The sequence below is a fragment of the Vombatus ursinus genome, unplaced genomic scaffold, assembly GCF_900497805.2.
Source record: "Vombatus ursinus unplaced genomic scaffold, bare-nosed wombat genome assembly UNPS02014773.1, whole genome shotgun sequence".
In the NCBI taxonomy this organism is placed as follows: Eukaryota; Metazoa; Chordata; class Mammalia; order Diprotodontia; family Vombatidae; genus Vombatus; species Vombatus ursinus.
In genome coordinates, this window is record NW_020954551.1 from 42,975,084 (window position 1) to 42,999,988 (window position 24,905).

Here is a 24,905-nt window from a genome sequence, read left to right on the forward strand (position 1 = left end):
TCTAATACTACAAGTTATTTAAAGTTATTTCAATTAATTTTTAGTTGACTCTAATGCCTTCTAAACTACCACATCTGTACAAATCTTTGTGCTTATTATCTCATTTTCTTTTTCTTGCTTATTTCCATAGCTAGCATTTTTACAGCTATATTAAACAATAGTGGTTATGAAGAGCATCCTTGCTTTATTCCTGATCATACTAAAAAGTCCTCCAGTTTATCCCTATTACATACAATGCTGGCTCTTGGTTTTAAATAGATATTATTTACTGTATTAAGGAAAGCTCTTTATGTCATGTGTTTTTCACTGTTTTGTGTTTTTTTTAACAAATGGTTTTTGTATTTTGTCAAAACCTTTTTCTTTTTCTATTGATATCACATGATTTTTGTTGTTTTTGTTAATAATACAGTCTTTTATGTTTGTAGTTTTCCTAATATTGGAACCAACTCTGAAGTCTTGGTATAAATACAACTTGGACTAGTGATATCTTCATTGCCCTTTCCAGAGGTCTTTTCTTAGTCCCTTGGTGTATGGACCTCCTTCCGCTTTATATACTCTCCTCCCATTGGTTGTTATGTTACTTATCTCTTCTAGTTCTCCTTCTACATATCTGACCACTCTTTCTTCGACTCTTTTGCTTATTAATCTTTCTTTTTCTGCCCTCTAGTGGGAATGTCATTCTAAATTGTCTTTGATTTCTTCTTTTTCTACCCTCTTTCTTGGTGATTTTGCTCACTCCTTTTGTATCCTTCAAATTATCTCATGTATAGATAATATCTTGTCCTTCCTGATCTTTCCTTTGAATTTCTGTGACAAATTTCCAGTCATTTGAGTGTTGGACTTTTTTCTCCATGTTCAAATTAAGCATGTCCCAAACTGAATTTATCAGCTTCCCTCTTTCTGTTGATGGTGCCGCCATATTCCTAATTATCATGAGTTGAAATCTTGGAGTCCTGTTTGATAGTTCCCCCTCAATTACTCCCTGCATTCAACTACTTGCCAACTCTAGCTCAACGGTAGATCCTTTCTACTCTTTCTTATCCTAGTTCAGGGGCTTATTACCTCTTACATAAATTATTAAAATAGCATCCTATCTGTCTCATTATATCTGACCTGGATCATTCAAAAAGCTTCCAGAATAATCTTCTATTGGTAATGACTGGTCACCTGATAGGAATCATTTTTTAAATCAGCTGTCTGTACAGGCATACCTTGTCATATTGCACTTTGTTAGATTGTGCTTTGCAGATATTATAGGGTGTTTTGTTTTGTGCCGATTTTAAATAGATTTTATTCTCCAGAATAAGAATTATGCATAACTTTTTAAATTTTATGTGATCAAAATTGTCCATTTTGTCTCTTGTGATCCTTTCTAACACTTTGGTCTAGAATTCTTCCCCATCCATACATCTGAAAGGTAATTTTTCCCTTGATCCTCAGATTTCTTGATGATATAACTTTTTATATCTAGATCATGTATCCAATTGGAGCTTGTTTCCACTGATACTGATGAAGTGCAGTGTTGTTTGCTTTACTCTCTGCACACATTCAAGTATTCAGAATGCCTACATTTACATAGTATCTTAAATGTTATTTTTTAAATTGCTTCTGCCTTGGCTTCAAATTTGAGTCCTTCAATTTTTGGAAAGCTATGTGGCATGCTCTTTCTTCTGGTGTGTTTAGTCGACCTCTTCAATGGTAGGTTCAGAAGAAGTACCTCCGGATGGGGCTGCTCCACCCCCTGGGAACCCACCAGACATAACTCCTGGCATGCCCCCTGCCTCTGGTACAGCTTGGTAATGATGGGGTTTCAATTTATCTCCAGTTCTTTGTGCTGATGCTCACATTCTTCATTCTCAGTGGTCTGGTCCTTATCCAGCCAGCTGACTATTTCATTACATTTGTCAAGGATCTTCTGCTTGTCTTCTTCGCCAGTTTTGCCTTGCAGTCTTTCTTTCTCTATGTTAGCCTTTATGTTGAAAGTATAAAATTCAAGAGAATTCTTGGAAGTTCCCTTGTCTTTCTGTTTCTCTTCCTCAGCCTTGTATTTCTTGGCCTCCTAGATCATACAGTCAATGTCTTCTTTGCTCATATTACCTTTGTCATTGGTGATGATGATCTTGTTTTCCTTGCCTGTGCTCTTATCCACAGCAGAAACATTGAGGTGCTGTTTACATCACTGTCAATCATTACTTCAATCTGAAGAGCACCCCTGGGGGCAAGAAGGATTCCTGTGAGCTCAACCTTGCCAACCAGGTTGTTATCCTTTGTTATTGCTCTCTCACCTTCATAAACCTCAGTAAACACACCAAACTGGTTGTCCAGTAGGTGGTAAAGGTCTGCATCCGCCTGGTGGGGATGGTGGTATTGTGTATGATCAGAACCGTCAGAACTCCTTCAGTAGTTTCAATTCCAAGGTAAAGTGGAGTCATATCTAACAGCAACAAGCCCTGTATATTCTCAGATTTATCTCTAGACAAGATGGCAGCCTGGACAGCTGCACCACAGGCAACAGTCTCACCAAGATTGATAATCTTGTTGAGCTCCTTGCCATTGAAGAGGTCTTGCAGAAGCTTCTGAATTTGGGTGATTTGAGTGGAACCACGCACCAGGACACTGTCATAAATCGGTGGTTTATCTAGCTTGACATCTCTTAGGGCCTTTTCCACAGGGCCCAGTGTGCCATAGAGGAGGTCAGCATTCAGCTCTTCAAAATGGGCCTGGGTGATAGAGGTACAGAAATCGATACCTTCATAGAGGGAGTCAGTCTCAATACTGGTCTGGGTACTGAAAGAGAGGGTGCACTTTGCATGTTCAAAAGCAGAACACAGATGGTGGACAGACCTCTTTTTCTCACTAATGTCCTTCTTGTGCTCTTGCTTGAATTAGGCAGTGCAGTGGTTCACCATGTGGTTGTCAAAGTCCTTCCCATCCAAGTGGGTGTCTCCAGCTGTGAACTTGACCTCAAAGATGCCATCTTCAAGGGTATTAATGGAGACATTAAAAGTACCACCTCCAATGTCAGAGAACAACACATTTCTCTCAGCACCAACCTTTTTATCCAAGCCATAAGCAATAGCAGCAGCAGTTGGCTCATTGATAATTCGGAGCACATTGAGATCAATGATGGTTCCAGCATCTTTGGTTGCCTGATGTTGGGAATTGTTGAAATAGACTGGTTTGGTGACAACAGCATTTGTTTTGGTCTTCCCAAGGTAAGTTTCAACAATTTCTTTCATCTTAGTCAAGACCATAGAAAAGACTACTTCTGGATAGAAACTTTTGATCACCTCTTTGTACTCCACGTGGACTTTAGGCCTGCGCCCTGACTGCATCATTTGCCACTATGAAAGGCCAGTGCTTCATGTCTGACTGTATAACTGCATCATCAAATCTGTAACCAAACAGACGTTTGACATTAAAAACTGTGTTGGTGGGGTTCATTGAAACTTGCTTCTTTGTAGCATTGACAATTAAATGTTCTGTGTCAGTAAAGGTGACATAGTTTGGGGTGGTCCTGTTTCCTTGGTCATTAGCAATGATCTCCACTTTCCCATGTTGGAAGACTTCCACACAGGAATAAGTGGTGCCAAGATCAGTGCCAACTATGGGTCCCTATGACATGGTTGCTGGGGCACCAGAGGACCCCTGTGGAGCAAGAAGGGCTATTGCTGCACTGAATAGCAGATGCTTTAATTTTTTCAAATTAGAAGTTTGTGGCAACCCTGTGTTGAGCAAGTCTGTTGGTGCCATTTTTCTAATAGCATGTGCTCATATCGTTTTTCTGTGTCACATTTTGGTAATTCCTGCAATATTTCAAACCTTTTCAATATTCTTATATCTGTTATGGTAGTTTGTGATTAGTGATCTTTGATGTTACTATTGTAATTGTTTTGGGGCTTCACTAAATTGTGCCCATATAAAATGATAAACAATCAACAATTGTGTATGTTCTGACTGCTCTACTTACCCGCCTTTCCCATTCTCTCTCCCTTTACTGAGGCCTCCCTATTCCCTCTCAGTATTGAAATCAGGCCAATTAATAACCCTACAGTGGCCTTTATGTTCAAATGAAAGGAAGAATCAATCAATCTCACTGAAGGCTCAGATGATGGTTAACATTTTTTAGCAATAAAATATTTTTTCATTAAGGTATGTGCATTGTTTTTTAAAGACATAATGCTATTACACATTTAGTAGACTGCAATATAGTATAAACATAACTTTTATATGTACTGGGAAACAAAAAAATTTGTATGACTTTCTTTATTGCAATATTCACTTTACTGTAATGGTCTAGACCCAAACTCTCAATATGTCCAAGGCATGCTTGTATGTTTTATATAATGAGACCATCAGCTTATTAAAGACAAAGTCAGAATCAACACAAAATCAGAAGAAAAGCTAAAGAGAGAAAAAGATAATCGTGAAACTACAATAGCTCTAGACTGACTATTCAAAAAAGCTATTAACTGTGGGAAATGGGACAAGAAATAGACATTGATAGAGACTATCGCTATTTCCTACAGAAATTTAATCAATATAAATCAACTATAATAGGGAGAAGTTTAAAGAAACTCAGAATTAGACTCAGCCTGCAAACACTTGGCCTTCTTGCCAGGTTGAGAGACATGGCAGCCAGTGGCAGTACGAATTTAGAATATAAATTCAGCTACGTAATCTTATTCAGAAAAATAGTATAAAGTTATAAGCAGTATCACCTCATAAAACAATAAAGATTTTTGAAAGAGAAGGAGAAAAATAAACCTATAGAAAGAGTGAAATGAGACCCAATAATGCCAGATTATCCCAAGAATATTTAAAGATTACACTTGGAAGATAGCAAACAGATGAAAAACTGAACATTTTTGTAACAAGCTATTTTCCTAATTAGAATGTAGGCTTCTGGATGGGGCAGGGGCTATTTTTGCCTTTGTATCATTAGTGCTTAGATATAGTAAGCACTTAATGATTCTTTTTGACTGTTTTATAATTGACGAGAATGGGACCACCATATTTGGGCCCTAATATCTCAGTCCCCATTGTGCCACTTAAAGAAGGGGGAAAAACAATAAACAATACAAAAATGGGAAGAATAGCTGAACAAGACCAAGTATATATAAAAGATATTTGTGATAAAGGTGACAATCTTCAAAGTATTTCACTTTTCACTGAAAGGATGATTGGAGGTTGCAAACTTGAGTGCCTCAAAGGATACTTGTGTCTTCAAAAGAAATGGGAAATTAGGAAGAGAGAAGGGCAGAAAGGAAGATAATGAGTTGTATTTTGCAATAGTTGAGTTTTAAATGCTTCTAGGTCATCCATGTGGAGATATCCAGCATACAACAGGTGATATAGGACTGGAGCTCAGAAGAGAAATGAAGGCAGGGTATGCAGATTTGAAAGTTATCTGCATAGAGATGATCGTTAAACTTATGGCCCCTACTCTGTGAAACCTTCCTTAGATCTTCCGATCTGATGAAATCTTTGCCCCCCCCAACTTTATTAAAAGACTTTTTTTCCCCTTATAACATCCTACTTTTCATCATCCTTATTTGTGTTCGTGTCTTGCCTCTTTCCTTGAAGTGGGGGACTATCCTAATTTTGTTTGTTTTTATTTACCTTGCACCTAGCACTGTACCTTTTGCATAAAAAGAACCTAACAAAATGTTTGTTGTTGACTATGAAAGAAGAGTTGAGTGTTGACTTGTTTTGCTTGACTGTATGTATTTGTTACAAGGCAGAACTTCTATTAGGGCCTCAGGTGGCCTAGTGGATAGAGTGCAGGGCCTGAAGTAAAATCTGTCCTCAGATACTAGCTGTGTGACCTTGGACACATCACTTAACCCTGTTTACCTCAGTTTCTTCATCTGTAATAATGAGAAGGAAATGGCAGACCACTCCAGTACCTTTGCCAAGAAAATGCCAAATGGAATAACGAAGAGTTGGACACTACTGAAATGACTGAACAACAACAGGGCTTCTGTTTGGCAGGATAGGGTAGTTGGTAGTGACAGATATTCAAAAAAGTATCAATAAAATATTTCTAATGCACAGAAAAAAACAAAAAATGAAGAAAGATACAAATAATAATTTTGTTACTCTCTAATTTAATGTTTATTTTTTTAAAAAACTTTTATGTAACAGTTCACAGTTTATCATATAGTCTTCTTGTTCTATGTATATTGAAATATTTTTGTTTGCTGATAAACTAAGTTCACAATGAAAAAGAAAATTTAATTTTAAAAAAGAGCAAAATGACAAGACTTGGTGACCAGATGTGGGGGAAATGGAAGGGGTCCAATCTTGAGTGACTTTGAGATTTATCACTCTTTTTATTGTAATAGGAGGGGGAGGGGGAGCTGATTCTTAGTCTCCTTTACTGCATCATCATCTGTGTCTCACCTGCTGACTGTGGGCGTACCTGGGTGGCTGTCCCCAGACAGTCTTCTCAACACCAATGATCTCGTCATTTCCTGTGGGTTCCGTTGTCGGTGCTGTACTCAGGATTGCCAGAGCTATCTGGTCCCTACTCTTCTGTCTCCTGAGTGTGAGTCTTCCATCATCAGCTGCCCGTTGGTCATCTGCTTATTGCTTCCCGTCTTGCGCTTAGGGATCCTTTTCTCCGAGGGCATGCCCACTGAGGCGTGCTGAAGTCTCCTTCTGCATACATGCAAGCCTCGTTGCTCAGAGTTGTGAGTGTTGTGGATGTGGCAACAAGGAATTTTGTAAAATTTTAGAACCATTGGTTTAGAGCTGGAAGGGACCTTAGAGACCCTGTTGTTCAATCCTCTGATTTTTGCAGATGAGGAAACAGAGCTGAGAGCAGTGAAGCGACTTACAGATGCTTAGATGGGGTCTGAGGCAGGATTGGAACTCAGGTCTTCTTGATTCCAAGCTCCTGCTTCTAGATTGCGCCACCTGCATGTTTTCCTTTTGTTTTTCTATTGCAGCCTCTTTGGCTGTCATTTAATAACTTCTTTGCGACTATTTTGTCCAGGGTTTATTTTTTTCTTGGTTATCACTTGAGCTATCTGTTGGTTTTGTTTCTTGTTTCTCTTGTTACTCTTTTGGAAACATAATTCTCATTTTCTTCCCTGGTTTCTTGATTGATTTTTCTTTTATTTCCTTAGTAGTTCATGTCATTAAGGTTCTCAAGCAGAGGCCAGATTGCCAGTCTTTTAGAGCAGTGGTGTCAAACTCAAATAGAAATCAGGTCTACTAAACGTGAAGATCTCTGTGGGCTGCATACTGACTTGGTTTTAAAATGTAATATTTTGTTTTATTGTATTTTTATTTATTTTGTTACATATTTCCCAATTACATTTTAATCTAGTTCAGGTGGTACTCAGGAGCGCTGCAGGCCACATCCTCGTGTTTGACCCCTCTGTTTTAGAGTGAGGGTTTGACTAGATTGATTTCAAAGATTGGTTCCAGCTCCAAGAGTTTATAATCTGGGAAGGATCATGTCTCTGCTAATCCGTGTTTTCAGAAAGTGAAATGGGTGCTTCTTTTCAGCTACCCTTCTCTTTGCCCCTTTCCATCTTCCAAAGTTGATCTAACAACTCATAGAAATTCATGAACGACTCTAGAATTGACAAATGGATGCTTTTACATTGTATTTTTCTTGATGACCTCTTTGATTTTTTCCTTGCTCACACATATTCAGAGCAGTTGCTCTTTAGTTAGATATTCATAATGCTGTCATGTGTACAAGCACTGGATGTCTTTTATTTCATATAGATTTGGTTATAGTTTCTCCTCTGCCTTTGTGATATTGGAAAACCTCTATTAATTTTTGTAACTCCATACTCTTGTCCATAGGTAGAACAATGACTGTTCTTAAAATCAAGGTATTTCTTTCTCTGTTTTTATACTGAAGCATCTTAGAAATTCCCAAATCAGTTTTCTTTCTTAATGAATTATTGAAGATCATTTAACTGTAGGTAAGAAATTTGAGTTTCTTTATTAGTTTCTCCTGGGACCATTACTACTTAGGCAAAATGAAGAACCCTTCATAGAATTCCCTTGTCTTTTACTTTCTAATAGTCTTACGCAAGTAGAGAAACTTCAGTGTCATCAGCTTGGAATGTTTATAAAGGATTCCATCTTCTTTGGTACAGGTTAAAACAGTACTTGGCTTCTTGCCTCATTGTGTAAGTCTGTCCCACACTTAGAGAAGTATCCTTTCTTTTCTGCTCCCCCTGCCGGCCTGCTACCTTGTGCATGGCAGTTGAAAGGGTAGCATGATTTTAGTACCTAGCCTTCATCTTCTGTAGGTAGTGGTACAGATATTTGTTCTGACTTGTATTAAAACTCTTTCTTTCCAAGCTCTCTATGAAGAAGTACAAGTTACGGGGGCATTGTTTTCAAATCAGAAGGGTCTGTATATCTGTGTGTTTTGTGTATAGTAGGGAAGACTTTAGTATGTCTGGTCTACTTCTTCCAGATTCCTAAAACACCTCTTTTATTGCTGTCTGCCCAGAACCCTCCATGGACTTCCGATTGCCTGTAAAATCTGATTCTGTCTTCTTAATCTGGCATTCGAGGTCCCTACAATCTGACCTCAACCACCCTTTTTAACCCCTGTTTTCCACTGCTGCCCTTCTTGAAGCTTCCTGGCTTTCCCCATGTTGGTCTGCTCACTGTCCCTGTGAATGGGATTTGTTGCCTTCCTGCTCGACCTTTTTGTCTACTTTTCCTCACACTATTCTCATTCCCTGGAATGTTATATATTCTTCTCCACCTATCCAAATGCTACCAAGGATTGAATTTTCATGAGCCTTCAAGGCCCATCTCTAAACCTACCTCTTTAGAGAAGATCCCTGGCTATCCTTCACATAACAGAGTTGTCCAGAAGTGGAATGGGATGCTTCAGGAATTTTTCAAAGCTGGAGGTCTTTGAGCAGAAGTTGGACAGCCACTTGTCACGGATTCACATTAAATGAAGGCCGGATGTTCCATCCGGCTCCGAGTTTCTAGGATTCTCACAGCACTTCCTTGTGATTGGGCCTCTCTATCCCTAAAGGGTCTTGAGTCCAGATGGCCTAATTCTGAGCAGCTTCAGTTATTCTCATAGGTGTATATTTGTTATCCTCTCCAGCCTTCTTTCATCTGTCCTTTTTATGGATTTCTCTTGACTTCATCCCCTCTTTATGCAAAAGGTACCCCTCTTGATATATTCTCTCCTTAGCCCAAGGCTAAGGTATGTTGTGCTCAAAGGTTCTCTTCTCCACAAGCATTTGTGGTAATCGTAGTTAAGGGGATAGAAGCTACTGTCTACTGAAAAATAGAAGAGCATGCAGGACTTGGGATCAGGAAGGCCTGAGTTTGAATCCTGCCTTAGACATTATCTCTGCGACCCCAGGCAAGTCACTTAACTGTTCTTAGCTTATTTCTTCTTCTTTAAAATATGGATGATGATAGTACCTACTCTACAGGGTTGCTGTGAGGATCAAATGAGATACTTATGGAAAGTGCTTTGTAAATCTCAAAGTGTATATATTCAGTTTACAAAAACTTTTTATTTACAGTGGTAGAAGGTTGTGACTCCATTGAACTATTGAATTTTCAAGCAAGAAGAGGCCTTAGCACTATTATGTAAAATATGGCACTTTGATATCAGAAACCTGTGATTGTTTTTAAAATTAAATTTTTTTCAATGAACAAAAAAAGATTTTCTTTCACCCTCCCTTTCCATTGAAAAAGAAAGAAAAACAAATATGCAAAGTCAAGCAAAATAAATTACTTCATTGACCATCTCTCTCTGTGTATATGTATATTTATATGTATATTTATGTGTATATGTATGTCTCAGTCTGTACACTGATGCCATCACCTAGCTGTTAGGTGGTGGGTAGCAGGTTTCATCATGAGTCCTCAGGAATTGTTGTTGGTTATTGCATTGGTCAGGGTTCTTAAGTTTTTCAAAAATGTTTGTCTTTATGATGTTGTTTGTATGAATTGTTATCACAGTTTTGCTCACTCTGCTCTGCATCAGTTCATATAAATCTTGCCAGGTTTCTATGAAATTGTCTAAGTCATCATTTCCTACAGCATAATAATATTCTATTATGATCCCACATTATAATTTGTTTAGCTTTTCTCTGGTGGATGAGCTCCCTTTTAGTTACCAATTCTTTGACAATACAAAAAGAGCTGGCATAAATATTTTTGTGCATATGAACAAATGAAGAAAAAGGAATTTATTAATAAAACTATGTGCAAAACATTATGCTAAGTGATGGGGATACCAAAAGAAAAGTCAGACAGTCCCTGCTCTCCAGGAGTTCCCCTTCTAATGGGGGAGACAACCCTCTTGGGAGGTTTCAGCTGCAAGCCAAATGGGAAGGTCTCATGTTCCTTAGGGGGCAGGAGCAAAGCAGATGGTCCTGCCTCTTCTTTAATGTCATTTCCACGAATAAAATCTTAGAACTTTCTAATGTTGAACCATCTGACTGTACCAAGGACTTTGGTGGCAAGGACTTCCTGGAAAGAACGTATGGGTCCTTTTCCTCTTTCTTTGTTCTCTTTGGAGGTATAGACCTAATAGTGATGTCACTGGATCAGAGGATTTATAGAGCCTAATAATTTTGGGGCAAAGCCTGCAATCATGAGTGTAACATGTTACCTTCTTTTCCTGCCCTGTACCACCAAACAGGTCACTGCCTCCCTGATTTTGCCTCCTCCTGATTTTTCTGCTCAAGGTGGCAGATTCAGATGCAGCTTAATTTTTATTGGCTTCTGTTCACACCAGGGCTATTTGAAATCCTGGAGTGTTTGGTGTGAGTGTGTGCTGTGTGTCCCATTTGCCCTTTGTGCCCTTTCTGTATCTGCAAGACTGTTTCAGTGATAGTCAATCTTTGTAATGGTATTAAGGCTTCTAAGGTCACTGACATTATTTTAATGCCTCGTCAAGAGATGTTGCAGGTGTACTTAGATGTAACTTGGGGTTCTCACTTTAATAAGTCAAATATTAATAATTCTCTTGATTTTTCCCCCCAACTTTTTTTTTCTTTTCATCTTTCTCTCTTTTGCAACTGTGTACTTTGGCTGTTGTTTGCTTATTTAGTTAAGAAAAGAAAGGAAAGGGGCAGGTAGGTGGCGCAGTGGATAGAGCACCGGCCCCGGAGTCAGGAGGACCTGAGTTCAAATTCAGCCTCAGACCAAACACTTGACACTGAGCTGTGTGACCCTGGGCAAGTCACTTAACTCCAATTGCCTAAAAATTAAAAAAAAAAATTAAAAAAAGAATAGAAAGGCAAAGGAGAGAGGAACCACCATTTGGGCAGTTTTGCTACTTAGAACTCTAGTGAAAGCTGAGTTTGGGGATTCTTTTTTCCATTTGATTTAGTGCTTTCCTGAGAAGGTAGTGTAGTGGAAACACTAACATGGAATCAGAAAACTGTATTCTTTTCCCAGTTTTGTCACTAACCAATTCTGTAACAATGGACTTTAACCTTAATCTGCCTCAGTTTCCTCATATGTAGAATGAGAGGATTGTTCTGGATGATCTCTAAGGCCCCTTCTAGATTTATGGCTTATAATCCTGTGGCTGAGTTTCCTTCTAACTTCCAAATTTCTACTTTGATCCTGACGGTCAGGAATTAGCTCCTGTAAGGGCATATAGAAAGGTGCCAGTAGGGTGCAGATAGAGTGCATTGGAAGATGGCACCACTAGGGGTAACACACACACACACACACACACACACACGCACACACTCACACGTGTGCGCACGTGCTCGTTTTCTTACTGCGTAGTCTTGGATTTAGTCTAGCCCTACCGGTCTGGCCTTTTTTTTGAAAACCTCATATATATCTATGAAAATAATCCACAAGCCAGGTGAATTAGAGAATGATTATTTGCTTAGTGTCCTTCGATGCTTGTACATTTGATTTATATAGACCATTTCAGAGAAGGGTAGTTAGGTAAAGAAAGGTAAAGCAGTAATAGCAGTTGAGCTTTGTCTTCCATTGTAATATGCACATTCCTCATGACAGTTTTTAATAGATGATTCAGTGTCCAGAGCCTGCATTAAGCTGGCAGGAGGGGCTGTCTTCATACTTCAGATTGTGTGGACAATCTACAAACTTAAACATTGTTGTGAGGAAAGGGTGATATTGTCCATTAAGTGCTGGGCCAGCCAGGAGACTAGGTGATGGCCAGGTGAGTATTGGGCTCCGAGCTTTCAGCTGGGGAGAAGTGTTTCATGGAAGCACCTTGGAATCCTTTCATATAATTGAAGTGATACCTCTCTATTCAGTCAGCTGTTGACTTTCCAACTTCCCATGAAATTTTAATGGCTTGTACTTTGTGATGTAATAGCAAACAGAAAGATTCCAGGCACTCTTTTCTTCATGCCAGCTGAAGACTCATTTCCTGACTCTTTCTTTTGGTGTCGATTTAAAGTAGGTTCCAGATCAGTGTTCTTTTCCCATTTATGTCCTGCTTTTATGTCATATTCAACCCTGCTACTCTTGAAAGTATGAATGACCAACCAATGGGAAGAGTTAAAGAAAGCAATGAAAACATTTTAATGTTTCTCAGTTTTGGTGGACATCTGTCTAGAGATGTTCAAAGTGGTCTGATATGTCCCACTGATTAGATTTAAATGGACAGTTAGCATTGTATAATTTTCATCAGTTAGCATATGTTGTTACTAGGTACAGAACACTAGTTTAAATGCTTAAGGAACAGATTTCAGAAGTTAGTCAAATTAACCATTAATCCTTGGCAGTCAGGAGATTCTGGCCTAAGATGACTGAAAAGGCCACACAAAAAGACACACACTTAGATCTTGTAGAATTACTCTGCATTTCAGAGTATCTTGCTGTCTCACAAGGTTGAAAATGCCACCAAGATTTTGTACTAATGGGAAACATTATTTTAACTATAGTTAATAGTGAAAAAACATTTCTTCCATTTTTTTTTTTGTAAATAATGCATGCAACGTCCTCCTTCACTGCTACAGATGATCAGTAGATTTGAGTCAAACATCACTCTGTCCAAAATCATTTCAGATTTGAAGTTCTTTAAAAAGAGTCCAAAGTTTTAATCTTTGATGTCTCAGAAACTGATTAAAGGAATTTTTTTTGAGTAACAAAAGGAAACTTGGATATTCACAGATAAATTGTCATACTTAAGAGTCTACCAAAATTTGGCCTTTGTATGTTTCTTTTCTTTTTATTTTGGATATGATTGAGAATTGGGAATTCGTAACTTTAAAAAAGTATGAGAGAAACTTTAACCTTGTGATAAGGATCCTGCTGTATCTTTAAAGGATTCTGTAGTCAATACGAGATGAAAAATTGTGATAGGTTGAAAAATATAGAAGGTCATTTGTAACTCTTAATTTTTTTGTACTGCATTTCCCACCCACTCACTCACCCATGCTCTCTCGTTTAAGAATGATTTCCTACTCTGGGTTCGTGGGAATTAGGAAAGAGACTGTCTATTCATTTGGTGGAAATACTGGGGATTTGAAAGAAAAGAGAGGGAGACACTTGTGTCACTTCCTTGTTCCTCTGATCAAAAGTGTGGTGAAAAAAATAGATGAACCGAGTGCAGAAAGCAGCCTGTAGTTCACTGGGGCTGACCCGAAGTTTCCAGTTGTGTTCCAGTTTTAGGGACCGTTTTGTTAAGTCATAGTGACCTTTGGTTCTCTTAGAAGCCATTGAGCAATGGTGCTACAGGGCATCGGCTTTAGAATGCCATCCTTTTGGAGCAAAGATATGTGTTATCCTTAATGAATGTTGCTTGTAGATAGCTTGATAAGGTTGAAAGTGCAATCCTGTAACTGTTCTGAGTGCTTGGGTATATTAGCACTTATCTTCGTTTCTCTGTCAATCAGTTCTGTTTCTTAAGCTTAGGATCCCAACAGGAGTAAGATGTGAGGTCCTTTAAGTATATTAAGTACATGAGTCATTCCCCTTGAGCCAACAGGGAAAGGCTGGACACCGCTAGTTAGTTTTATGTACAAATGAGAAAATTGAATGGTAGGGAAAAGAAGCTGATTTTAAGTAAGTAAAGGGTACTCTGTTTTTTAACAGACCTAATTTGTGTCAGATTGTTTTCAGTGGAGCCTATTTCAAATTGTCAGCTCAGTATATTATAGATGGTAAAACTGATCCTAGTGATTGCTGGTAGTACTTGTCAGCCCTGAGAAGTCTGGGCATCCTGGCATCTTGGCTCTATTCTTCCCCATGGAGATTGTCTTTGCCTTGCTTCAGATATGACTTACCTTTTGAATTTATTCATGAAAGAAATAAGAAGTGGAGGAGCTTGAAAAAGGTCGTCTACATTCCAGGCCAAAGTGAGTGAAGGTGGAAAGCCAGGTGATCCCTAGCACTGGTTTGTGTGGGTCCAAGAACATGGGACGTTGAAACAGTTTAATAAACCATCTCCTTGACTCTCAGTCAGGAGCTGCTTTCAGGTCCTGATGGGTTTGTTAAAACTCAGGTGTACTGAGCATAGGTAAATTCAGGCTTAATGTATGATGCTTCTCTGAATGTATGGGGGTACAGGAATTTGTTGGTATTTGCTCAACTGCCATAGACATATGAATTGGTTTTTTTTTTTTTAAGCAGTGAGGTAGAAATATGATAATACTTCGTTTATTTGGCCTCATCGGGAAATGTGGTGTTCTAGCTAGGTGAATTTTCCAGTTAACCTTACCAACTAAAATGCTGAAACTTGTTTTGATGGAAAATTTTCTAAAATATTTTGCATACTTCCCTGTCTTCTTTAAACAGGTCTACTAAACATTGCTTAATCTTTTTGTTGGTGATTTTTTCATTATGCACATTGTCTTTAGAAAGTCTCATACTTTGAGGACTATTTGCCCCTATGCTAAATGACCAAATATTTCTTTGCTTTTTTAGTTCTTGTGTCTGTGTTATGTCATTTTCCCGTGTTCTTCCTTTCTCCCTGCTGTCGGTGCCCTTTGTTAGCAGTCTGACCTCTCTGATTGGATGAAGAGAATGTGCTCTGAGTTGTGAAGCCCGCTCACTAAGCTTGTGAGAATATTTGTCCCTTACCCATCTTGTGGGGAACATTTGGTAGTAAAATCCTTTTCTCTTTGTAGGTGGGCCAATAAATGTCTGAAATGAATGGAAAGCATGCATTCCGAGAGCATACATTCGGTGGCATCTGTACTGGCCTAAACTGTGAGGAGTACTCATATCCCTTCACTCTTTTAGAACCTCACTTTACTCATTGATAAAATGAAGATAAAAATAACTATATTGGGCATCTACAGTTCTGTTGTTGAGGTCATATGAGGCCATATAAGAGAGATTGCTTTCAAAGCTAATGAACTTTATGATTATAATAATAATTATTATTATCATTTTGTGGCTACTCAAAGGTCCTTTTCACTTATTCCAGGTTTTTGGCTGTGTTCTAGTTAATAATGGTTCACATTTTTTGTAGAACTTTACAATTGTAGAAGCACTTTCCTCACAAATGCCTTATGAACTGAATACAATAGCTATTATTTCCCTTTTACAGATGAGGAAACAGATTTAGAAATGACTTGCTTAAGGTCACATAATTAGTTGCCTGAGGCAGAACTTAATCCTAGGTCCTGTAACTGAGTCCAGTACTAAAATAGTTTTGTGTGCAGTGAGTGAAGTAAGAGAGCCTTCACATGTCTTGGTCATCTTCCCCCCCCCCCCCCAATCTGTTTTTTCTTCTAGCTTGATTTGATCCTTTTTAGCTTTTGTAAGCTAAATCTGCAGTCTCATGCAAAACAAAAAAGTGCTATTCTTTGTATATGAATATAAAAAACTTTGGCCTACCATCATCAAAGGCATGTGCTTCACAACAGAGTATGAGGGAAAGGGCACTGAACTCAGAGGCAGATGATTTGGATTTGAGGCCTGTTTTGGTCACTTGCTAGCAGTTTGCTTATTGGTCAGTCACTTAACCTCTCTGAGATAGTTTTCTCATTTGTAAAATGGGTATGATATTGCAGCTACTAGCTGTTACAGGTAAATGCAAGATGCTGTCATTACTGCATTGTTTTCGCAGTGGTGGGGGTAGGTAGTACAGAGTCATCTGTACTCTCTTATCCTTGGTAACCAATAGAACATGTTTATAATGTGGAGGGGGAGATTGAAGTCTTTGGCCATAGGTCTGAGTTAAGCTAACTAGCCGTTAGGGAAATTAAATCCATGGCTCAGCCCTCAGAACGTTTCTGTAATCTGTACAGCTAATTGATCACAAGGTAAACCTGCCAGACAGCCACTATTTAACAATTCTTTCAAGCTCTATAACTCAGTCCATTTCTTTTTTCCTACTCCTTACTCTAAAATACAAATATGGAATCAGCTTGGTATCGGGCACTCTTGAGATGAGGAAACTCCCTTTACCAGTGCAGGTCTGCATCTTCTCTAAAATTTACCAGCTTCCGAGAGTTGTCTAGAACACTGAGAAGTTAAGGGACTTCTGTCAGATATGTCAGAGATGGTGTTTGAACCTAGGCCTTCTTGCAAGTGGAATCACTGGGGGTAGGTGACAGATCGGCCAGTTGAATGCAAACATCAGCTTCATTTATTTTTCATTCATTTTCCTTTTTATAGCAAATCTTAAATTCTATCTTGGGCTAGTAGTCCCTAGCCAAAGAAGCAATATCACTGCCAAACTCAAAAGGACACCATGAAAAGAGAAAACAGGCTGCTCTCAAATATAGTAGACTTAGATGAGAAGATCTTTTTTATTTTTTCCTCTTCTTGTCTTTTGACAAGACAAAACATGCAGGTGTTTAAAGCACTTAAATTTTTTTTTTAATTTCCCAGAGATTTTCCCATCTGCAGAATGGAATGATAGTGAGAATTTTGAGTCTGTCCTATCAAGCCTATGGAGAAAAGCACTTTGGAGTTAGAAGACCTAGGTTCATGTTTAGCCTCTGATAACTATATTACCATGGGTAACTCAGTCAGGTGACCTCTGAGCCTCAGGTTTTCTCATTTGTGTATAATGGGGAAAATAACACCTTCTGCTACCTACCTCACATGTTTGTTGAGGCGTTCTTCATCTTTGTACATTGTTAAGTGTTAGGTAAATGAATTATTATTAATATTATAGTTATTGCTGCTGCTGCTGCTGCTACTACTACTACTACTACAGCTGCTGCTGCTGTGACTGCCAGCACCACCACCACCACCACCAAAACACTAGTACCAGCTTGCTAGGGATATTATGAAGATTGTTGAATAATTTAAATGTTTTGTAAGAAGACAAAATATTTATGATTATGAAGTGTAAAGATGTTCCACATGTCCACTAGGTCACATTAAGGCAGACAGACAGCCAAGATTGTTTCTCTTGGGAGCTACCTTTGTGGCTCTAGAATCTTGAAGTATATGTTTCTGATGGGGTGTTATACTGTATTTCTGGCTTGTAGCTGTCCCTGGTTCATTTGCTTATAGTATTGTTCGGAAAGTACAGGGAATCGGGGCCCATGGTTAAATAGCTTTGTCCTTTACTTTCTAGGGAGAGGCAGCATGATCGTAGAAAGAGAGTTGTTCTTGAAGCCAGGAAGACCCGGGTTCCCACACCATCCCTGACACCTTGTGATTTCTTTGACTTGATAGAAGTAGGTGTAGGCCTGTGCTGGTAAAGGGAATTTCCTTATCCAGTAGTTCCCTACGCCAGTGACATCACAGGACTGGTTTTCTTTATCACCTGGGGAGAAAGCCTGTAAACTGCTGTTTGGTTCTCTGCTACCATAGTACCTGTGTGTTAGAAAAAAAAATCTGTCCTTTGTTGCCCTCTGCTTGTTATTGCCCAGGTGCCCTGGCTGCAACCTTTTATTTCTTTTATTGTGCGTTATTGACCTAGTTGATACAGTAATTGACCTGGTCAGTCATTTATTGGTTTTCCTCTGCCTTTTTATATTGGAAATGGATTTCCAAGATCTAATACTGTAGATTGATTCATTGTTTGTCCTGTCCTTGGCTAAAATTTTTAGATATCTCCCCAAGTTATCTGGAATGCCGTCTTGAAAGTTTTGAAGTTCTATGTCAGAAATGTATTTTATTTTTGTATTTATACTGAGGCAATAATGACCCTCAGTCATAGATCTTATAGATCATAGGTCGTAAATTTAGAGCTGAAGGGACCTAAGAGGTCATTTGTGGAATCCATGCATATGACAGATAAGGAAACAGGCCTTGGGAAGTTAAGGGGCTTTCTCAAGGTCCTACAGGTAGTTTAGTAACAAGGATTTGAATCTAGGTCTTTGGACTCTGAATCTAGTGCTCTTTCCACTGCACCACACTGCCTCCTGGATTAGGACATATCAGGTAACTTGCTTGAAAGTTCAGTCCTCTGTTTTCATTCATCTAACCTTGTATTTTCTTTCTCTAGGAGCCCAGATCATTGATCTGATGATGCTAGTTATCGATGTGACCAAAGGAATGCAGACTCAGTCAGCAGAATGCTTGGTGATTGGGCAAATTGCTTGTCAGAAACTGATTGTGGTACTGAACAAGATAGACCTCCTGACAGAAGAGAAGAGACAGGCGGCTATTGACAAGATGACCAAGAAAATGCAGAAGACGTTAGAGAACACAAAGTAGGTTTGCCAAGAGTAGACTAATCATCATTCGTATAATAATAGTTAAGTAGAAATATAATTAATCCTATTCATTGAACTGACCAGGGCATATAACCTCATACAGGATGCTGCTGGAGTGAGTGAGTGTGTGTGTGTGTGTGTGTATGTGTGTGTGTAAGAATGGAAGACTCGAGTGACTAGTGTTAGAGTTCTCTCAGTATACAGTTTTCACCAGAATTTTGCCCTTCAGTTCTTAAGGTTGCTAAAAAAAAACTAAAGCTAAAATTTTGTGGACTTCCTGTGTTAGATGCTGCCACATTTTGAATTTGAATTTAGTTCAAAGGTTCAGTGTGGTGTAGTGGAAGGGACACAGGCTAAAGAGACATGGTTCTAGTTTGCTAAGTTGTTGCCTGGGGCTGCACTGAAATGGCCAATAACAGTCTCACTGGGAAAAAATGTATGCCCAACCCAGGTTTAAGTTTAATCTGTGTCATTAGCATTTTACCCATCACTTAAGTCTAGACAATCCACAAAACAGTAAGTCAAGCCCTGGTTTTGTGAAGTTTGCCCATTTCTGAAGTGTCAATGCCCACGTTGAAACTGTAACAGTCAGCATGCAGGTTTGCTGTAGCTCTGCAGGCTCCGGTACACCCTTTGTGGTGACTGTAGGCAGGGTCATCAGCCCTCTCTGGAATTTACCTTCTGTTTTTGTTAAAGGTGCTTGGGCTGTATGATCTCTAGGCGCCTTTAGCTCTAAAATACATTTTCAGTAGTAAGCGGTTCCTTCTTTAAGAGAGCCAAAAACTGATAGGAGATTTTTACCGACAGTTAAGATCAGAAACGGTTGGTTAAAATGGAAGATGGGAAAAGAGAGATTTTATACAGTTCAAAAAAATTGGAATACTCAGTAGTAATAGATTAGACTATTAAAGGTGATGGAACTTCCATAGTAGGAACAGGATGTAAAGCCATCTCATTGAACAAGTTACATCAGAACATCAGAAACGACTTGTTCTGATGTTGTCAGGACTGTTGCCCTTGTTCAGCTGCATAATGTCGGAGAACTTTCATTGTTTTATCATTTTCTGTGATCCTTTTTGGACCAGTCCTTTTTGATCAATACTAAGTAGCGGTCACAGAGAGGTAGTGAGGCATTCTCTTTCTCTGTGCGGCATCAAGACAATATCCTGCCACTTCTGCTTCTCCTTCGAACCTGTCTGTGGAGGGCAAACAAGTATGAAGTGTTTTTGTTTCTCCTGTCATCAAGATTGATATGCCTTCCCATTGGTGATTTTATTTTCAGAGTCAACACCTGCAGCTCTGCCTGAGAATCCTCAAGTTGGTTAAATTAAAACTCTGGCTCTGTGATTGCTCCAAATGTGTCATAAAAGATTTCCTAGCCCTATCTTTTGTTAGCAAAATTCATCAATCTGATAAAATCGACACATTTAGATAAATGTTGCATAAGAATTCAGACTTTGTTATTCCCAACGGAAGTGGATATGAGACTGTAAAAATGGAGATAAAAAATTATATCTTCCCTTTTGTGAGTTATTTGATCTCCCTGCAGTTTTATTTACTTGTCAGAAAGGGATGGAACAGGCCCTTTCAACTTCTACTTAAAAATCACAATATAGCTTCAGTGTCACATCCTATAAATGGGGCAAAGAAATGGGATGTGTGAAGTGTTGTGTGAATGGGCAGTAGATTAATTTAATAAGTTAATTTTAAAAAATTTAAGCAAATTTTCCTCCCATGTTAATAATTATTTACATTTTTTTACTCATTCCGAATCACTTATGTTCTTTAAATTTGGGGATGGTGGTACGCAGATCGCATCTTATAACTGAGCGTAAACATAGGAGAAATTGATCTTTTGGATCACCTGACAGCCTAGTTCTGTCTAAAGCCTTTTTCTTCCCACACTGAGAAACCTAGTAAGAGGAAAAAATCTCACTGTCCATCAATCTCTGTGAGAACTTAGACAATGAAATGATAAATTAACTAATGGAACCTTTTTGCTTGTAAAGAATTACCTGAAATGCTAATTGTTTTCATGCTGTTGTCTTGTTCTTATCCTTTAAAATACTCTAAATAATTCTTTTCTTTTCTGATGTAATCCTCACTTAAGTCCTTTTATAAACTGTTATCTACATTTCAGGAAATGTATGGGCGGAGGTCGCCCCCCCTCCCCACTCCCCCTCCCCATCCCAGACATACACTGGCTGGTAAAGAGCTGCAAAATGGCAAAGACTACAAGCCCTTTTTCCCTTTAAGCTCTTTCTTTCACTTGCTTGGATGTTTCCTCTCTCATTGCTCCTCAGCACCCCTGTTTGGAAAGTCTCCTTTCTTTTTCCGTTCTCTTCCAGCCCAGGTCTACTCCTTGTGGTGGTCTTGAGACACCTGGCCCTTTCACACATGTATTCCTCTCTGCATTTCTGCCCTCCTCCCCCTCTTCTGCCAAGTTGTAACCCAGCTCCAATCTCACCAGTTCCAGTATGGCTTCCGTGATTAATCCTGTTTTACTTTGATCACTCCTTTAATTTGTGTTACTTCCAAGTCCTGACAGTCTTACTGATCACTGACATCCTTTTTCCCTATCCTGCTACCCTTGTTCCAGCTCTCATTAATCAGTCAGTCAGTCAACATTTATTAAGTACCTACTATGTGCCAGTCACTGTACTAAGCTCCTCCTCACCTGGACTCTTGCAATAATAGACTCAATCAGCGAACAGGTATGTGAGCACGTTGGGCTCTGCCTCCATTTTCTGTTCTCTCCATTCTCCTTTGGCTTCTACACAGCTAAGAAGTTAATGCTCAGAAGGCACAGGTCTGTCATCTTCCTCTCCTACCCTGAAATTTCCAGGAGCTCCATGTTGCCTGTAATACTCTTTGGAAGTGTTTGAAAGCGTCTCACAACACGACAGCCTTAGTACTTACACATGATGCCCCCTTGTGCAGCCTGCAGTCTGGCTGTCACCTGCATGCCCTCGTTTGACATGTCCTTCATCACCTCTACCTCTTAGAACCCCGGATTTCCTTCCCAGTTCAGCTAAAAGCCTCTTCCTATGTGATGCCAACTCATTCCCTCTCCCTACATAAGTGCCTTGGATCTACTTGTTTCTGCTGTTGAGTATAAGCTCTTTGAGTCAGCAGCTGTTTGGGTTTTGTCTATCACCAGCTAGCACAGTGACTAGCACATAGTAAATCAATACTTGCTTGATCTCTTTGTTGATTCAACACTTAAAAACATGACCTGTATCATTTTTATTCGCACTTAGTGATAGGTTTCTTTTAAATGTTTTTTTCATTGACTTTATGTATAATATTCTTGTACAGTTAACTGAACTGTGAGGTCTAGGAAGGAGAGGACCATGCCTAAGGAGCAAATGTTGACATTGTCTCTATGGAATTAATGCCCCCAGATTGTTGTTGTACCCAAATGATGTGTTTTTATGGTGTCAGTTAACAGCATTAAGCAAGATATGCCTGTACTCTAAATAAATGATTCCATGGATTAACCATGAGCTTAATTCTACTGTGTTAATAACAGTTTTAGACTATAGTTCCCTAATACGTCTCAGGTAAAGTGATGAACTCTGGGCTCATTCGATGACCTGTACAGTTGGTGGTATAAAACATAGTCGTTTGGGTCACTGAATGAGCTGTTCTTCTGCTCTTCTTTTCCTAATCTACCTGAGCTCCAAGTTTTCAGTTTCTGCTTGGGAATGAAGATGTAGTCTTTTAAGAGTACTTCTGAAGAGAGAGTTTACAATCTGGGAAAGGGGGGGTAAAGTCTGTAATATCTATACAAATAATTAATACAAAATAGATTATTATTAATAGATCATATAGGAGAGTGCCAAGCTATGTCCTTCAAGTAATTTTTATCTCTATAACTTTAGTACTTGTTATGGTACCTTGAATACTCATTACTTTAAAAATGTTTGTTGAATTTGAGGAGCAAGAGGTTATTATTAGGTTGAGGGGATGGTAATCATGGAAGTATCATGGAGGGGGTGACACCTGAGTTGGGCTTTGAAAAGAAGAGCAGATTTTAGTAACTGGAGATTTTGAAGGTGGGATGAGATGGGATGGTGTAAACAAAGGTACAGAGGTGAGAGGTAGGAGAGGATTTTTTTGTCTTCATTTGTTTTGTGGGGTTTGGAGAAACCCTAAAGAATAACAGATTAAATTAAGTGTATAGGAGGAAGATGTTGGGGAGGACGACATATGTAGTTAACAACTTTAAAAATAACAAAATTAGCTGCAAACTTTAAAGACTGCATAGTTTTGCACGCTTAGTAAAATGATTATACAAATTGATGGACAAAGGAAGCAAAAATGAGCAGTAAGGGAATGGCAGTGCTCCCAGGCCTTGCTTCTCAGGCTAGTGATCTAGTAGGGTTTTTTTTCCCCCCTTGAAAAAGAGCTTAGATATCATGGCTAATCATAATGGATTATTTCTATGATTTGAAAATTTTTTCTCTGTGTCCTACTTCAAGGGGTTAAGATGTGACTACCATTTGGTTTTTCCTTCTGCTCAATTCCTTGAAAACTTATCTGAGATCTTTTTAGAGGGAAGAAAGGATGACTTGAATTGCTTACTAAGCTTTTCTGACCACTATTCGCATACCATGACATACTGTACACAGCACAGAGGGCACTCTTGAGGTAGTTGGGTGATGGCAAAGGGATGAACCCACCCATTGTCTGGCTCACACTGGCTTTGATGCCCTGGGCACTTACATCCACATTTTCATGATATATCTGGTTGGGGCCTTTCATGCTTCTACAACCCAGAAATGGATCAGAAAGCAGAAAATCAGCCCAAAGGGAAAAAATACCCAGCCTCAGCATAACTCCAGTTCCTTTTTCACGCTAGTCTTCCTCTTTGCTTGCTGGAGGCCAGACTGCCACGGTGTACTTGTGTGTGCTTGAGGTGTAGCGAGGCGTGTTTCTCACAGGGCCTGGCAGTCCTGTGAAGGCTGCCTCCAGCTCCCATCAGGACATATGATGCCTTTTGCAAGAATCAGGCACCTGGTTCAACATTAGTTTATGTTTTATTACGATATATTGCCCAAAAGTGTTTGGATAAAAATAATTGAATTTCCGAAAGCTTTATGGTTAATTGTTGGAATTCTCAGTGCACATTTTTATCCTCCTTTGTCCCCCAGAGCCCCAGGCATTGGGCGCATAAACAGAGCAAATACCTTGTATACTGTATTAGTACTTGATAATTTCTATAGAAGGAACAAACTAAATCGAAAGTCTTCTCTTTTCACCAGGAATGCCCATGTTCTCATGTTCTTTTCCTTTACTCTTTCCCTTTTTCCTTGTTTCTTTTTCTGCTTGGCTATTTCATTCCATCTTCTCTCTCCTTTCTGCTTTTCTCTTTTCCCTTTATTGTATCCCCTTCTTAGAGTTTTGGCATTTAGAGCTATAAGGGACCTTAGAGATCTAATCCAATTCTTTCATTATACAGAGAGCACCTGAGGCCCAGAGAGGGTAAGTGACTTTGTAAGGGCGGGAACTGTCTTTTGACTCTTTTTATATCTCCAGAGCTTGGCACAGTGTCTGGCACATAGTAGGCACTTAATAAATATTTATTGATTAGTTCAATCTAGTAACTGGCAGAGCTGGACTCGAGACCCAGGTCCTCTGATCCCCAAAACAGTACTTTTTCCATGACACCTGTCCTAGCTCTCAAAACACTTTATAATCTAATAGAAAAGATCAAACATACTGTGAAAAAGGAAATAACAAAATATTTAAATAATACCTCAAAGCATCAATAGAAGAATTTTCCTTAGATAATACACTATAAATGACCAATTGAATATAATTCAGTCAATTGATCAAGCATTTGTTAAATACTTACTATGTCCAGACAGTGTGCCAGGTACTGGGAATACATATGCAATAAATGAAACAATCCTGTGCTCAGGCAGTTGAAAAAATGGAATTAGGTCTTGGGAGAAAGGTTAGTCAGGGGTGAAGATTCATCTGGCGGCGATAGTGGAAACCTTTAAGGATCTTCTAAGGGAGAGATTTTAGATAGAGAAGAAGACCTTGAGTTAATGCCCTTACTGAGGTAACTAGATGAGAAAAAAGGACAAAATGAAGGAGTTAAAATTAATAGGAGGAGGAGGGTCATATTGATGATGATCAAATTGACTACAATTTAATTCAACAATAAAGGTTTATTAAACACCTGCTGTATGTGTGAGGTACTAGAACAATGGCAAAAATGGAAGAAAAAAAAAACAGTCCCTTCCTGAAAGGACTTATGTTTTACTGTGTGTGTGTGTGTGTGTGTGTGTGTGTGTGTGTGTGTGTGTGTGT

General features: G+C 38.9%; 1 protein-coding gene and 1 pseudogene across 1 annotated transcript in view; one reads left to right on the plus strand and one right to left on the minus strand.

Moving 5' to 3' along the window:
• The window catches only part of EEFSEC (eukaryotic elongation factor, selenocysteine-tRNA specific), a 243,410-nt gene that overhangs the window by 84,413 nt on the left and 134,092 nt on the right, over window positions 1-24,905 (plus strand). The window contains exon 2 of the mRNA XM_027863808.1: window positions 18,371-18,578. Within this exon, the coding sequence (XP_027719609.1) occupies window positions 18,371-18,578 (208 nt within the window). The remainder of the gene's footprint in view (window positions 1-18,370; window positions 18,579-24,905) is intronic.
• Window positions 1,680-3,624, minus strand: LOC114044546 (annotated as a pseudogene).